The sequence below is a fragment of the Trachypithecus francoisi genome, unplaced genomic scaffold (genome assembly GCF_009764315.1).
Source record: "Trachypithecus francoisi isolate TF-2019V2 unplaced genomic scaffold, Tfra_2.0 Contig00288, whole genome shotgun sequence".
Lineage (NCBI taxonomy): Eukaryota > Metazoa > Chordata > Mammalia > Primates > Cercopithecidae > Trachypithecus > Trachypithecus francoisi.
In genome coordinates this window covers 70,013-87,288 of record NW_022680545.1, presented here as the reverse complement: position 1 = coordinate 87,288, position 17,276 = coordinate 70,013, and the positions used below count along the sequence as shown (strand labels likewise).

The window sequence follows — 17,276 nt, the reverse complement described above, 5'->3', positions numbered from 1 at the left end:
AAGTGAGAGTTGAATGGTGAGAGCTGAATGGTGAGAGCACATGGACACAGGGAGGGGAACATCACACAGGGAGGCCTGTCGGGGGGTGGGGGACAAGGGGAGAGAGAGCATTAGGACAATACCTAATGCATTCAGGGTTTAAAACCTAGATGATGGGTTGGTAAAGGCAGCAAACCACATGGCACATGTGTACCTGTGTAACAGACCTGCACATTCTAAACATGTATCCCAGAACTTAAATTAAAAAAAAAAAAAAGAATTTTTCTTCTCTTTGGGTTTCAGAAGCCTACATTTGAAACTGGGATACCGTAATATCAAATCATGTTCTCCATGCTCTGCTTTGTATTTCTTTTCCTATGGCAATGGATGTCTCTGACTGAATTGGTGTGGGGAAGGTGTGTGGAGGGGTCAAGAAAATAGTGTGGAATAAGGAAACTTGCTTAGTCTTTCCTAGAGGTATTCCACTACAGCTCCACTACGGTTTTCACAGGTAAGTGAGAACTGCATATACTTTGAGAAATGGGAGGTCCAAGGCAAATCCTGTCATTTTAGGTTAGTGACATCTAACTGTGGCCCAGCACAGTGGCTCATGCCTGTAATCCCAGCACTTTGGGAGGCCGAGGCAGGCAGATCACGAGGTCAGGAGATTGAGACCATCCTGGCTAACGCGGTGAAACCCCATCTCTAGTAAAAATTTAAAAAATTAGCTGGGCGTGATGGTGGGCGCCTGTAGTCCCAACTACGCAGGAGGCTGAGGCAGGAGAATGGCGTGAACCCGGGAGGCGGAACTTGCAGTGAGCCGAGATCGCGCCACTGCACTCCAGCCTGGGCAACAAAGCGAGACTCTGCCTCAAAAAATACATATAAATAAAATAAAATAAAATCTTAAGAAGAGCTTTTACTAAGGAGAGAAAGAAAGGCATAATCAAGGAAGCTGCAGTCTCACTACTACATTTATTTCATCCTAAGGACCTCTCTTTGTCTTCTAGAGTTTCCTCCAGATATCAGTTTTAAAAAAGCCATATTTTTCCTAATTAACTTTCCTAATTTTATGTATATGTGTGTGTGTATATATATTTTTATGTGTGTGTATATATATATTATGTGTGTGTGTGTGCATGTATATATATATATATATATTTTTTTTTTTTTTTTTTTTTTGAGGCAGGGTTTCACTCTGTTGCCCAGGCTGGAGTGTAGTGGTGTGATCTTGGCTCACTGCAGCATCTGCCTCCAAGGCTCCAGCCGTCTTCCCACCTCAGCCTTCTGAGGAGCTGGGACTACAGACGTGCACCACCACACCTAGCTAATTTTTGTATTTTTAATGGAGTCGCAGTTTCACCGTGTTAGCCAGGTTAGTCTCAAACTCCTGGCCTCAAGTGAGCCGCCTGCCTCAGCCTCCCAAAGTGCTGGGATTACACGCCCAGCCTTTGAAATATTATTTTAGGAAAAGAGGAGGTGTACTTCATGTAAAAGAGAACTTTATGCTGTGACAGTACCTAAAAGATACATGCTTTATTCATATGTAAGATGAAATTGAGAGGTAAAATTGGATATACTGTTGCTTTAAAAAAATTTTTTAACATACATAATTTTTTGTACCTATCTCATTTTAGCCTATATAAGTTACATCTTTTTTTTTTTTTTTTTTTTTTTTTTGAGACAGAGTCTTGCTCTGTTGCCCAGGCTAGAGTGCAGTGGTGCAATCTCGGCTAACTGCAACCTTCATCTACCAGATTCAAGCAATTCTCCTGCCTCAGCCTCCTGAGTAGCTGGAATTACAGGCGCCTTCCACCACGCCCAGCTCATTTTTGTGTTTATAGGGGAGACGGGGTTTCAGCATCTTGGCCAGGCTGGTCTTGAACTCCTGACCTTGTGATCCACCCACCTCGGCCTCCCAAAGTGCTGGGATTACAAGCGTGAGCCACTGCGCCTGGCTGTAAGTTATATCTTACACTAATCTAGGTTTCAGAGAATTATATGCAAAGAAACAGTGCAATAGGATTATTTTAAAGCCATTGTTATTGTTAGAAAACATAATACCTTTAAAATTTCTTTTCACATTAGAAATACAGTGACTTCTCCCCAGTTTAGGATAGAAATTTTCCTTTTCCTCCCTTTCGAATAGGTTTCCATGTTTGACAGAACAAATTATAAAATTTATAAGAGAAATATTTGAAATGTCACATACTAAAGTAAATGTTTGGATGTTTGAAAATTTTCTGGTTTTCAGAGATTTTGAATTGCTGAATCGTTCTGTAAATTGAGATGTTAAGAGTAGTTTCCACAGAGTAATTATTTGAAAGTCACTGAAAGCAAGACACATGTCTGATGTAAATGTGTATTGCACTACTGTACCTTTTTATACCTCATAAAAGTGAGAACAGCAGTCTGTACTTTTCCACTTCGTCATTCATAAGTCTATTGGAGAGATATATGTTTTGTTTGCTTATTGTCTTCATGCTGCAAATAGCCTGGAAATTCTTTAAGTGGGGCTAGCGATGTATTACCGATACATGTTAAGTGGTATAGAAATTTCACTTTTTATTTTTTGCATGAAGAGAATAAGATCAGTAGTCCATGTTTCTTCAGCTCTACCCAGAGAAGGGCAATGTAGGAGGGAAAACAAAGTTTGCAAAATATTTCATAGTAGGCTTTTTCTTAAAGTAACTTCAGACTTACAGAAGTTTAAAAATAGTGCAGAGAATCCCATATACCTGTCACCCCAGTTCCTGAAATGTTAATATTTTACCACATTTGTTCATTATGTCTCTATTCTCCAAGTATTGTATATGCCATTATATGCATAATATATAATATGTAGCATTTTATATAGATATAGGGCATGTATGCACTATATATTTTTTTCTGAGCCATGTAAAGAGTAAAATGCAGACACAATGTGCTTTTACTCCTAATACTTCAGTGTGTATTCCCTCAAGAATGGACATTTTCTTCTATACAGCTAATGTACACTTCTACACTTTTCAAAATCAGAACATTTACGTTGATACTATACTATGACATGATCTGCAGACCATTTTCCAATATGCCAGTTGTCCCACTCTGTCCTTTAGTACAAAAGAAAAAAGGTTTTTTTCCTGGTCTAGGAGCTAATCCTGGAGCACATGTTACATTTAGTTGTTTTAATCTAGAACAGTTCCTCAGTTCTTTATCTTTCATAATCTTGACATTTTTGCAGAGTACAATCCATATATTTTGCAGAATATCCCTTAGTTTGGGTGTATCTGGTTTTTCCTTGTAAGATTCATTTTATGCATTTTTGGTCAGAATACCACAGAAGTACTGTAAATCTTACCAGAAAGCCATAAGTGCCTTTTGATTCTTCCCTGCAAATGCATTTTCTAAATGATCAGTTTTAATATTATGTGGAAAGCAGAGTCAGAGATTCTCACATATGTCAAGATACTATAAGTGTTCCTTATATATTTATTCTCCAATTGCTTTTTCTCAAGAAAATGTGTGGCCTTTCAGGTAGCTTTTACAAAGTGGAAGTCACTACATAAAATTAGGATGAGGGGGGCGGGGAAGAGCTTTATTAAATCTTTAAGTTTAAGCTTTTGAGTATGTGTTGTATGTAAATGAACATGGGCATCATGATGCAGGGATTGGGCCTTTAAACCTTTGGCCAAGAATGGTATCAGTTATTATTATATATATTTTTTGGAGTACTTCTGCTAAAACACTCAAATCAGTGCGCCACTCTCCTTTTAGAATTTTTACACCTTTCCAAGGTACACTTTTTTTTTTTTTGGAGACAGAGTTTTGCTCTGTCGCCCAGGCTGGAGTGCATTGGTGTAATCACAGCTCACTTCAGCCTCTACTTCCCAGGCTCCAGCAGTCCTCCCAGTTCAGCCTCCTGAGTAGCTGGGATTACAGGTGCACACCACCATGCCCAGCTAGTTTTTGTAGAGATGGTGTTTTGCCATGTTGCCCAGGCTGGTCTGCAACTCTTGAACTCAATCTATCTGTCCTCCTTAGCCTACCAAAGTGCTGGGATTACAGACGTGGACCACCACTCTGGGCTTCCAAGGCAGGCATTTAAAGTAATAAATAGGGAGATAAGCGAGAACCCTGTTGGACCTGGTAAAAGCAAACAAACATTTATTAGTACTATTACACTGTTTAAAATATTATCCCCTTCTATATTCATGTCTGTTCTTACTGCCTCTTAGAATTATCAAAAAAACTTTCTCTATAGTTTATTTGGCTTATATCTCAGCGGTAACAAAATTAGTTAATAGTATTGGCATCGTGGTTCTTTGTGCATTCCTCCCTTATCCCACCCCCAAATTGATTTCAAATGATCTCTTGCTCTAGTTTAAGAATGTTTATAGTGATTACGAAAAGTTCAGATTCTGGCTTTAACATATATAATTTTTTATTTATCTGTAAACACAGGAGAATGCATTTGTTTAAACCAGAAAGATGGCAAGAGTAGTCTGGTAATTTTGCTCCATTCCTTAAAAGTCCTATAATAAAATAAACATATCTTGTGTTTTATTTTTACAGTGTTTTTTTAAACATTAGTATAGAGTGCCACTTCTTATATTCTATATCAAATAATTAGTTACATTTTCAATAATAAACTCTGGGTAATTTTTGGCATTAAAATCTGCATTACTAAATAATTTGAGGATATAATTTATAATCACTTATGCTAAAATCACCGATTTGAAATTATGTATGAGGCGTTCAAAGTTTATAGTGCTTTGGAAAATATTTAAATGTTTCTTTGCTTATATATCTTTATTAGAAGCTGTAGAATATATCATATATTTGTCAAGGATGCTGATGGATACTTAATATTTAAAGGTGACATATAAAGTTACTCAACTGTCCAGAACTAGAATCTGGGCCTTTTGGTAACAGTTTGTTGCTCTCTTACTAAATGATGATTGAATTCATTAGAATGTCTCTATTTTCATAGCTGTATCCATGGTCCTGTGAAAATATTGTGTGTGTGTTTATACATATATGTACACCTATAAGTACAAAGTAGAAAATGAAAGTTCATTTTCTGCATTTGACAATTCTAGTCCCCAGAGATAACCTTTATTAATATGTTGTCTCATGTTTGGTCACACTGTTTTCTCTGTATTCATAAGTATACCTGTGAAACAAATTTTTTTTTCTTTTTTTAAAATTATACTTCAAGTTCTGGGGTACATGTGCAGAACATGCAGTTTTGTTACATAGGTATACACGTGCCGTGGTGGTTTGCTGCACCCATCAACTCGTCAAATACGTAGGAGAAATTAGGTATTTTTCCTAATGCTATCCCTCCCCTAGCCCACCACTCCCCGACAGGCCCCAGTGTGTGATGTTCCCCTCTCTGTGTCCATGTGTTCTCCTTGTTCAACTCCCACTTATGAGTGAGAACATGCAGTGTTTGGTTTTCTGTTCCTGTGTTACTTTGCTGAGAATGATGGTTTCCAGCTTCATCCACATCCCTGCAAAGACATGAACTCATCCTTTTTTATGGCTGCATAGTATTCCATGGTGTGTATGTGCCACATTTTCTTTATCCAGTCTATCACTGATGGGCATTTGGGTTGGTTCCAAGTCTTTGCTATTGTGAATAGTGCCACAATAAACATATGTGTGCGTACGTCTTTATAGTAGCATGATTTATAATCCTTTGGGTACATACCCAGTAATGGGATGGCTGGATCAAATGGTATTTCTAGTTCTAGATCCTGGAGGAATCACCACACTGTCTTCCACAATGGTTGAACTAATTTACACTCCCACCAGCAGTGTAAAAGCATTCCTATTTTTCCACATCCTCTTGAGCATCTGTTGTTTCCTGACTTTTTAATGATCGCCATTCTAACTGGTGTGAGATGGTATCTCATTGTAGTTTTGATTTGCGTTTCTCTGATGACCAGTGATGATGAGCATTTTTCATATGTTTGTTGACTGCATAAATGTCTTCTTTTAAGAAGTGTCTGTTCATATCCTTTGCCCACTTTTTGATGGGGCTGTTTGTTTTTTTATTGTAAATTTGTTTAAGTTCTTTGTAGATTCTGGATATTAGACCTCTGTCAGATGGATAGAATGCAAAACTTTTCTCCCATTCTCTAGGTTGCCTGTTCACTCTGATGGTAGTTTATTTTGCTGTGCAGAAGCTCTTTAATTAGATCCCATTTGTCAATTTTGGCTTTTGTTGCCATTGCTTTTAATGTTTTAGTCATGAAGTCTTTGCCCATGCCTATGTCCTGAATGGTATTGCCCAGGTTTTCTTCCAGGATTTTTATGATTTTATGTCTTACATTTAAGTCTTTAATCCATCTTGAGTTGATTTTTGTATAAGGTGTAAGGAAGGGGTCCAGTTTCAGTTTTCTGCATATGACTAGCCAGTTTTCCCAAAACCATTCATTACATAGGGAATCTTGTCCCCATTCCTTGTTTTTGTCAGGTTTGTCAAAGATCAGATGGTTGTAGATGTGTGGTGTTATTTCTGAGGTCCCTGTTCTGTTCCATTGGTCTATATATCTGTTTTGGTACCAGTACCATGCTGTTTTGGTTATTGTAGCCTTGTAGTATAGTGTTAAGTCAGGTAGCGTGATGCCTCCAGCTTTGTTCTTTTTGCTTAGGATTGTCTTTTTTGGCAGGTTCTTTTCTGGTTCCATATGAACATTAAAGTAGTTTTTTCCAATTTTGTGAAGAAAGTCCATGGTAGCTTGATGGGGATGGCCTTGAGTCTATAAATTACTTTGGGCAGTGTGGCCATTTTCACCATACTGATTTTTCCTATCCATGAGCATGGAATATGTTTCCATTTGTTTGTGCCCTCTCTTATTTCCTTGGGCAGTGGATTGTAGTTCTCCTTGAAGAGGTCCTTCACTGGACTCCTAAGTATTTTATTCTCTTTGAAGCAATTGTGAATGGGAGTTCACTCATGATTTGGCTCTCTGTGTGTCTAAGAATGCTTGTGATTTTTGCACATTGATTTTGAATCTTGAGACTTTGCTGAAGTTGCTTATCAGCTTAAGGAGATTTTGGGCTGAGATGATGGGGTTTTCTAAATATACAATCATGTTATCTGCAAACAGACAGAGTTTGGCTTCCTCTCTTCCTATCTGCAAACCTTTATTTCTTTCTCTTGCCTGATTGCCCTAGCCAGAACTTCCAACACTATGTTGAAAAGGAGTGGTGAGAGAAGGCATCTTGTCTTGTGCCAGTTTTCAAAGGGAATTTTTCCAGTTTTTGCCCATTCAGTATGCTATTGGCTGTGAGTTTGTCATAGATAGCTCTTATTATTTTGAGATACTTTCCATCAATACCTAGTTTATTGAGAGTTTTTAGCATAAAGGGGTGTTGAATTTTGTCGAAGGCCTTTTCTGCATCTATTGAGATAATCATGTGTTTTTTTGACATTGGTTCTGTTTATGTGATGGATTGCATTTATTGACTTGCATATGTTGAACCAGCCTTGCATCCCAGGGATGAAGCTGACTTGATCATGGTGGATAAGCTTTTTGATGTGCTGCTGAACTCAGTGTGCCAGTATTTTATTGAGGATATTCACATCGATGTTCATCAGGGATATTGGCCTGAAATTTTTTTTTTATTGTGTGTCTGCCAGGTTTTGGTTTGGTATTATGCTGTCCTCATAAAATGAGTTAGTGAGGATTCCCTCTTTTTCTATATTTGAAATAGTTTCTGAAGGAATGATACCAACTCCTCTTTGTACCTCTGGTAGAATTCAGGTGTGCATCTGTCTGGTCCTGGACTTTTTTGGTTGGTAGGCTATTAATTACTGCCTCAATTTCAGAACTTGTTATTGGTCTATTCAGAGATTTGACTTCTTCCTGGTTTAGACTTGGGAGGGTGTATGTGTCCAGGAATTTATCTATTTCTTGTACGTTTTCTAGTTTATTTGCATAGAGATGTTTACAGTGTTCTCTGATGTTAGTTTGTATTTCTGTGGGATTGGTGGTGATAACCCCTATATCACTTTCATTGCGTCTATTTGATTCTTCTCTTTTTTCTTATTAGTCTGGCTAGTGGTCTATGTATTTTGTTGATCTTTTCAAAAAACCAGCTTCTGGATTCGTTAATTTTTTTGAAGGGTTTTTTTGTGTCTCTATCTCCTTCAGTTCTGCTCTGATCTTAGTTATTTCTTGTCTTCTGCTAGCTTTTGAATTTGTTTGCTGTTGCTTCTCTAGTTCTTTTAATTTTGATGTGAGGGTGTCAATTTCAGATCATTCCTGTTTCTCTTTTGGGGATTTAGTGCTGTAAATTTCCCTCTACACACTGGTTTAAATGTGTCCCAAAGATTCTGGTCCAGTGTGTCTTTGTTCTCATTGGTTTCAAAGAGCATCTTTATTTCTACCATCATTTTGTTAATTACCCAGTAGTCGTTCAGGAGCAGGTTGTTCAGTTTCCATGTAGATGTTGGGTTTTGAGTGAGTTTCTTAATCCTGAGTTCTGGTTTGATTGCACTGTGGTCTGAGAAGCAGTTTGTTATAATTTCTCTTCTTTTGCATTTGCTGAGGAGTGTGTTACTTCCAATTACGTGGTCAAGTTAACAATAAGTGCATTGAGGTGCTGAGAAGAATGTATATTCTGTTGATTTGGATTGGAGAGTTCTGTAGATGTCTATTAGGTCCGCTTGGTCCAGAGCTGAGTTCAAGTCCTGAATATCCTTGTTAATTTTCTGTCTCATTGATCTGTCTAATAATGACAGTGGTGTATTAAAGTTTCCTACTATTATTGTGTGGGCATCTAAGTCTCTTTGTAGGTCTTTAAGAACCTGCATTATGAATTTGGGTGCTCCTCTATTGGGTGCATATATATTTAGGGTAGTTAGCCCTTCTTGTTGCATTGATCCCTTTACCATTATGTAATGCCCTCCTTTGTCTCTTTTGATCTTTATTGGTTTAAAGTCTGTTTTATCAGAGATTATGATTGCAACTCCTGTGTTTTTTGTGTTTTCCATTTGCTTGGTAAATATTCCTCCATCCCTTTATTTTGAGCATATGTGTGTCTTAGCACATGAGATGGGTCTCCTGAATACAGCACACTGATGGGTCTTGGCTCTTTATCCAGTTTGCCAGTCTGTGTCTTTTAATTGAGGCATTTAACCCATTTACATTTAAGATTAATATTGTTATGTGTTAATTTAATCCTGTCATTATGATGCTAGCTGGTTGTTTTGCCCGTTAGCTGATGCAGTTTCTTCATAGAGTCGATGGACTTTACAATTTGGTATGTTTTTGTGGTGGGTGGTACCAGTTGTTCCTTTCCATGTTTAGTGCTTCCTTCAGGAGCTCTTGTAAGGCAGGCCTGGTGGTGACAAAATCTCTGCATTTGCTTGTTTGTAAAGGATTTTATTTCTCCTTCACTGATAAAGCTTGGTTTGGCTGGATATGAAATCCTGGGTTGAAAATTCTTTAAGAATGTTGAATATTGGTCCCCACTCTCTTCTGGCTTGTAGGGCTTCTGCTGAGAGATCTGCTGTTAGTCTGATGGGCTTCCCTTTGTGTGTAACCCGACCTTTCTCTCTGGCTGCCCTTAACATTTTTTTCTTCATTTCAACCTTTGTGAATCTGAAGATTATGTGTCTTAGGGTTGCTCTTCTCAAGGAGTATCTTTGTGGTGTTCTCTGTATTTCCTGAATTTGAATGTTGGCCTGTCTTGCTAGGTTGGGGAAGTTCTCCTGGAACACATACTGAAGAGTGTTTTCCATCTTAGTTCCATTCTCCCCATCACTTTCAGGCACATCAAGCAAACGTAGGTTTGGTCTTTTCACATAAACCCATATTTCTTGGAGGCTTTGTTTGTTCCTTTTTATTCTTTTTTCTCTATACTTGTCTTCTCGCTTTATTTTATTAAGTTGATCTTCAATCACTGATATTCTTTCTTCTGCTTGATTGATTCAGCACTTTTGACAGCACTATTGACACTTTTTTGTGTCAATTGACACTTCTTCATGAAGTTCTTGTGCTGTGTTTTTCATCTCCATCAGGTCATTTATGTTCTCTACACTGGTTATTCTAGTTAGCATTTTGTTTAACCTTTTTCAAGGTTCTTAGCTTCCTTGCATTGGGTTAGAACATGAAGCATAATTTTTAAACCAAAATAAATTTTACACAGTAATTTGCATATAAAAATGCTGATCTACACCTGGCCCTTTTAAAAAAACTACAATATATTGTGGCTAAGTTTTTATATCAGTATATATTGATCAACCTTATTCTTTTTAACTGCTGCATTATATTCAACTGCATAAATGTACATAATTTAATTCATTACCAATAGATGATACATTTACATTGGTTTGAATTTTTCAGTATTACAAATAATGGTTCAATAAAATATTTAAGCTTTTGTGCACTTGTGACATTAATTCCTAGAAGTAGAACCCTTACATTTTGATAGGTATTTCCAAATTGCCTCCCAAAATGCTTGTATCTCTTTACTTCCACTGTCAAATCTAATAATATTCACTCGGGATCATCATATTTCTTACCAAGCCTGTTTTTTACACTCTAAACTGTTCTCCTTTTCCCTTCCCCTCCCCTCCCCCTCCCTTCCCCTCCCTTCCTTCGCTCCCTTCCCTCCCCTCCCTTCCCTCCCCTCCTTCCCCTCCCTTCCCCTCCCTTCCCTTCCTTCTCTTTACTTTTTTTTCTCTCTTCCCTTCCCCTCCCTTCCCCTCCCTTCCCCTCCCTTCCCCTCCCTTCCCTCCCCTCCCTTCCCCTCCCTTCCCCTCCCCTCCCCTCCCTTCCCCTCCCTTCCCCTCCCTTCCCTTCCCCTCCCTTCCCTTCCCCTTCCTTCCCCTCCCTTCCCTTCCCCACCCTTCCCTTCCCCTCCCTTCCCTTCCCCTCCCTTCCCCTCCCTTCCCCTCCCTTCCCCTCCCTTCCCCTCCCTTCCCTCCCCTCCCCTCCCCTCCCCTCCCCTCCCCTCCCCTCCCTTCCCTCCCTATGCTTTCGACAGCATCTTGCTCTCTGGCCTGGGTTGAAATGCAGTGGCATGATCATGGCTCACTGCAACCTCGACTGACCTGGGCTCAAGCAATTCTCCCAACCTAGCCTAATGAGTGACTGGGACTACAGGCACATACCACCATGCCCAGTTTTATTTTTTATTTTTTTGTATTTTTAGTAGAGGTGGAGTTTTGCCATGTTACCCAAGCTGGTTTCAAATTTCTGAGCTCAAGCAATCCACCCATCTTGGCCTTCAAAAATCCTGGGATTACAGGCATGAGCCATGGCACCTGGCCCAAAAACTCTTTTTCTAAGAGTAATATAAATTGTCTTTTACAGATTATACTCATATCATATGTTTCTTCTTTCAGAAATAGGTGTTAAGCGTATCTAACATGGCATGTACAGGTATAATTCTCATTGTAAAACCATAGCCTAATTAATTTCAAATTACAATTTAAAATTCATTTTAAGGAAATTTTCTTAGATTAATCCCACCTAGTTTCAGGTGCTACCGACTTTTTTCTTTTTAACAATTAAATATAGGTAACATGACTAAAATTGTAGTCAAAGAATATTGCAACCTGGGAACTTCAATATTTGAACTTTGTTTTGAAATATAATTTGTTATATTATAAAAATATTATAATATATTGCACCTGGAAGTCGGGGACAGTTTTTTTTTTTAAATTATCTTTGTGTCTTTGACACTGTATAGAAAAGTGCTATTTACATAAAAAAATTCTTAATAGAAGTCTTCAGTTATAAAGTCTGCTGTACACACTTTAGATCAGGGATTGACAGACTATCAGCCATGTGCGAAATCCTGTCCTTCACCTGTTTTGTAAATAAAGTTTTATTGGAACACATTCAGACTCATTCATGAACATATTGTCTATGATTTCTTTTGTGCTACTATGGCAGAATTGAGTTGTGGCAACTGTGTGGCATCCAAAGCCTAAAATACTTACTCTCTGGCTCTTTGCCAACCCATTTTAGATTATAAGCACTTTGGCATTAATATGTTTTTGTTTTCTTTCTGTAGCACATAGTAAGATGTTCTGCCCACATTGTGCATAATTTATGGGTTTATTCAAGGATTTATGCAAGAGTAGCTGCAAGAAAAAAAAACCTAGAAGTGAACTTGCTGGATTGAAGAGCATCTGTGTATATTAAATTTTGTTAGTTTTTGCCTTCCCAAACGGATTATTCCAGTTCATATTTAAACTACTAATTTTGTGACAGGGCCTCTTTCTTTCTACCTTCGCTAACTTAGTGCATTCACACGCTTTATCTTTATAATCTGATAGAGGAAAATGATATTGTGGATTTGATTTGCATTTCTTTTTATGTGTTAGATTCACCTTATTTTCATATTTAAAGGCACTTGTATTTCTTTTTCTTGAGCTATCTTTTAATGTCCTTCCTGATACATTTCTCAAGTCTGTGATACTCTTATAAGATACATAGTTACATGTGCCAAGTTAATTTGACTCTCCTGAGGGAATCAACCTGATGACAGGGCTGATTCAGAGGAGGATGTATGAGACTGAAGTGTATAGATAGCATCAGTGAAAGAAAGCAAATTCTTGCAGGGCAAAAACAAATAAAACCACAACTCTAAGGGTTATTTTTTCTACTGGACAGAATTCATTTTTATTTTAGCAGATACAAATTACTATTTTCAATATATCTTTTACAAATCATTTTCTATACAGAGTCTATTCCCTAATCAGTAGTAAATGGTTTCATTTAAAATTTTCCAGAGCATCAGGTGACTATTATGCAGGCTAATTGTGTTGACATTTGAATTTGACTTTAAAAGGACATGCCATAATCTTTTGACCTTATTTCCAAGTTTAGGATAATTTTTCTTAGCATTTTTCCCTAATTGAAATGATTTCAAGTGATATCATTTCTGTATGACTTAATGAACTTCTCAGAAGGTCACATAGCTCACTATTGTCTCTTCTTTTTTTTTTTTTTTTTTTTTTTTTTTGAGACGGAGTCTTGCTCTGTCGCCCAGGCTGGAGTGCAGTGGCCGGATCTCAGCTCACTGCAAGCTCTGCCTCCCGGGTTCACGCCATTCTCCTGCCTCAGCCTCCGGAGTAGCTGGGACTACAGGCGCCTGCCACCTCGCCCGGCTAGTTTTTTGTATTTTTAGTAGAGACGGGGTTTCACTGTGTTCGCCAGGATGGTCTCGATCTCCTGACCTCGTGATCCGCCCGTCTCGGCCTCCCGAAGTGTTGGGATTACAGGCTTGGGCCACCACGGCCGGCCTTGTCTCTTCTAAAACATATTCATCTTTCCTTTTTTCCTCTGTAGGAACTCATTATACAATGACAAATGGAGGCAGCATTAATAGTTCTACACATTTACTGGATCTTTTGGATGAACCAATTCCAGGTGTTGGTACATATGGTGAGTTCCATACTATTGGTTGGGTGCAAGACAAATGTAAGACAGAGAAAGGCATATATGAGGAAGTGTTTTTAGTAATTTAAGAAAATATAGTGCATAATTAGATCATTTGGTAACGTATTCTGCCAATGATCTCAGGCTGCCAAAATATGTTTACATTTAGTATAAGTAAATCTCTACATTTCATACGTGATAAATATTTTTTCTTTTTCTGTGTTAACTTTTTAAAGTTTACTTATGCCCCATATATTTCCAGAAAGGATTCCAGGTAGCTAAAAAAACAAGGAAATACAGTAGGAAGACAAAATAAGAAGGAAAGGGAAAAATACAGCACAGGAGTTGGGGTAAAGAACAAGCCAAGGTCAAGATATGGAGGTCAGCATGATTTCTGGTTTTTAGCAGCCCAGAAGCTAAGGCAAAAAAAGGAAACTCATTGCATAACTCTTACCTATTGAAAAAGAAGAAATCTACTGGGGGCAGATAGTTTTGTGGGGTTTTACTGTTTTCTTTTATCCCCTTTTCCAGTATTCGATTCTGAGATATTTCTCTGGATCCTTTTGTTTGTGGTCGTGACTTACTGCTAATGTAATCCAAAGTACTTTATTTATTTATATATTTAGTTATTTATCTGAGACGGAGTCTCATTCTTTTGCCCAGGCTGGAGTGCAGTGGCGTGATCTTGGCTCACTGCAACCTCCGCCTGCTGGGTTCAAGTGATTCTCCTGCCTCAGCCTCCTGAGTAGCTGGGACTACAGACGTGTGCCAATATGCCTAGTTTTTATACAAAATACATTTTTATAAAACAAAAAATGTGTATTTTTTGAGACAAAGTCTCATTCTGTTGCCCAGACTGGAGTGCAGTGGTACAATCTTGGCTCACTGCAACCTCTGCCTCCCAGGTTCAAGCGATTCTTGTACTCAGCCTCCCAAGTAGCTGGAATTACAGGTGTGTGCCATCGTGCCAAGTTAATTTTTGTATTTTTAGTAGAGATGGGATTTCGCCATGTTGGCCAGGCTAGTCTCAAACTCCTGGCCTCAAGTGATTCGCTGACCTCAGCCTCTCAATGTAGAAAATATTTCAGAAAAATAAAATCCCAAATCTCAAAAGGCCATATATAATTTTGGTATTGGAAATTTACTTGTCAATGAAAATGACTATTTACAGAAATTAATTATAAGCTTCCATATTAATGTATACATGTGTGTGAAACCTGAACTTGAAATTACACTATATTGTGTATGAAAGGTACAGCTTCTGAGGTTCATCAGATGATACATACCTTTAGGGCATATCTAAAAATACAGTACATGAGATCAGTGCTTTAATCCAGTGATTTTTAAACTTTTTGGTGTCAGATCCCCTTGAAACTCTTTAAAAATATTGAAGACCCCCAAGAAGCCTTGGTTTACATGGTTTTTATCAATGGATATTTACCATATTAGACACTAAAACTGAGGACTTCTTAAAAAAACTAATTCATTTTAAAACAACAGTAACAAAATCCATTACATGTTAACATAAATAACAGTTTTACAAAAATATATTTTCAAAAAAAATTCAGTGAGAGAATGACATTGCACTATATTTGTTATAAATCTCATTATTGTCTGGCTTAATAAAACACTGCTGGATTCTCATATCTACTTTTGCATTCAATATGTTATATGTTGTTTTTATGGAAGTTTATGAAGAAAATATAACCTTATACACAGATAATATAGTTGGAAAAGCTATTGAGTATTTCAATAGTCTTTTAAGATTATTGCAAATATTCTTCTTTGATACTACACAAAAGTGACAGTTGTTAGTTTCTTAAAGATAATTGTAAGGTGTGCTTTGAAACTGCGTCAATGAACTTTGTCTTCTGTTACATTAAAATCCATTGATTTTGAACCTTGAACTTGGAATATATGATTTCGGCAGTGATCATTTGGAAAATATTGATTCACTGATTTATGTGGATATTTTACATGTTGACACTTTTATTGTATAATACAATATTTTAAAAATCACATTTGTTAATTTTACCTTTGATCTCTTCAGAAAAGTCTCTAAGTATTGGGAACCTATACTCACAGTGATAGATACAAGTTTTCTAAAATTCTAATTTTTACTGTAGAGCTCAAATTCTATCATTGGAAACAAATACTTTTTTTTTTTTTTTTTTTTTTACTTAAAAGTGACAGGATTACTTTGTTTCATTTTTGAGAAAATACCTGTCAAATTCCCAAGTTTGAAAAAGCATAATTTGATGTCACTCTTTCAAGTAAAAATGGTATTCCATGTAAGCATCTAGTTTATTTTGCAACTCAAATAAATTACACAAGTGCTTTTCTTTAGGACATAACCTCATACTTCCACATGCAGCAGACATGTGTAGTTATGCATAGTTACTTATGCATAGTTCTTATTTCATCACACAAAATATTAAAAAGACTCAGTGATTGAAGAGTAGCAGTTTTTACTCCTTCATCAAAGATGCTCTTATTTGAAACTGGCATTTAATTTATTTATTTATTTGTTTGTTTATTTTTACTGGGAAGCATGGCAGTCAAAAATGTAATCACTGCCAGTACATTTGAGTGCCACTGCCTGATTTTTGCTAAGGAGCCAGCAGTTTTGCCATTGGTTTTGCATTTTCAGTAAAAATATTAACACAGAGAAAAAGGCACATAATGTCTTGTATTATTTTGTAAACAGTATTTTCCAGCGATCCTCTGCCTCAACCTTCTAAAGTATTAGGATTACAGGCATGAGCCACCATGACCAGCCTGTTTTGGTTTCGTTTGGTCTCAGTTTTCTCTAATATTTTATGAACATAGTGTCATGGATACTCTCCAGCTACCACACTTTAAAATACACTTAAATCCCAACCTGAATACTGATAATGTCTCTGAATGTATACTTCTAAGTGTGATTGTATTTACCTAATAATCATACAAGACACAGGATTTATAGTGTGAAAAGGTCTCAGGGATCCTCCAAGGTGTCTGTGGACCGTACCTTGAAAATCACTATTTTAATCCAAAGTGCCTAGATCAGACACACTATAAATCCTGTGTCTTGTATGATCATTAGGTAAATAGAGTTGGGATTTAAGTGTATTTTAAAGTACCTGGAGAATATCCATGATACTATGTTCATAAAATTTTAGAGAAAACTGCGACCAAAGGAAACCAAAACAGGCTGATCATAGTGGCTCATGCCTGTAATCCCAGTGCTTTGGAAGACTGAGGCAGAGGATCGCTGGATCCCAGGAGTTTGAGACAGCCTGGGCAAATATGGAGACTCTATCTCTACACAACAAAAGAAAAACTAGCTGGGTATAGAGTCTTGTGCCTGTAGTCCTAGCTACTCGGGAAGCTGAGACAGGAGGATCCCTTGAGCCTGGGAGTTCAAGATTACAGTGAGTTATGATTGCCTCAGTGCCCTCCAACCTGGATAGAGCAAGACCCTGTCATCCTTCAAAACAAACAAAAACACTTTTTTCTCTGAGTATGTTAATGGTTGGTCTACAGTCTTTAAAAGCATTGCAAATAATATAGCAATATATGAAGTAGCCAATATGTGTCCTAGCTAATTTTATTAATCATCTAGACCAATCAAATATTTTTCGACATTTTGATCCATGCTTATATAAACAAACATTTTTAAAGCTGGAAAATTCCACACATTTATACTCTTACTATTGTTCTTAAAACTTTTTTTTTTTTTTTTGGTTAGAGTCTTGCTCTGTCACCCAGGCTGAGGTGCAGTGGTGTGATGAAGTGCAGTGGTATGATGTCGACTTACTGCAACCTCTGCCTTCCAGGCTCAAGCAATTCTCACACTTCAGCCTCCCAAGTAGCTGGGATTACAGGTGTGCACCACCACACCTGGCTAATTTTTGTAGTTTCAGT

General features: G+C 37.5%; 1 protein-coding gene across 1 annotated transcript in view; it reads left to right on the top strand.

Annotated features, from left to right (window-relative positions):
• The window catches only part of LOC117083075 (H(+)/Cl(-) exchange transporter 3-like), a 64,271-nt gene extending 50,311 nt beyond the window's left edge, over nt 1-13,960 (top strand). Inside the window, exons 3-4 of the mRNA XM_033210305.1 lie at nt 13,281-13,412; nt 13,902-13,960. Coding sequence (XP_033066196.1) covers nt 13,281-13,412; nt 13,902-13,960 — 191 coding nt within the window. The remainder of the gene's footprint in view (nt 1-13,280; nt 13,413-13,901) is intronic.
• Nucleotides 13,961-17,276: the final 3,316 nt, after the last annotated feature.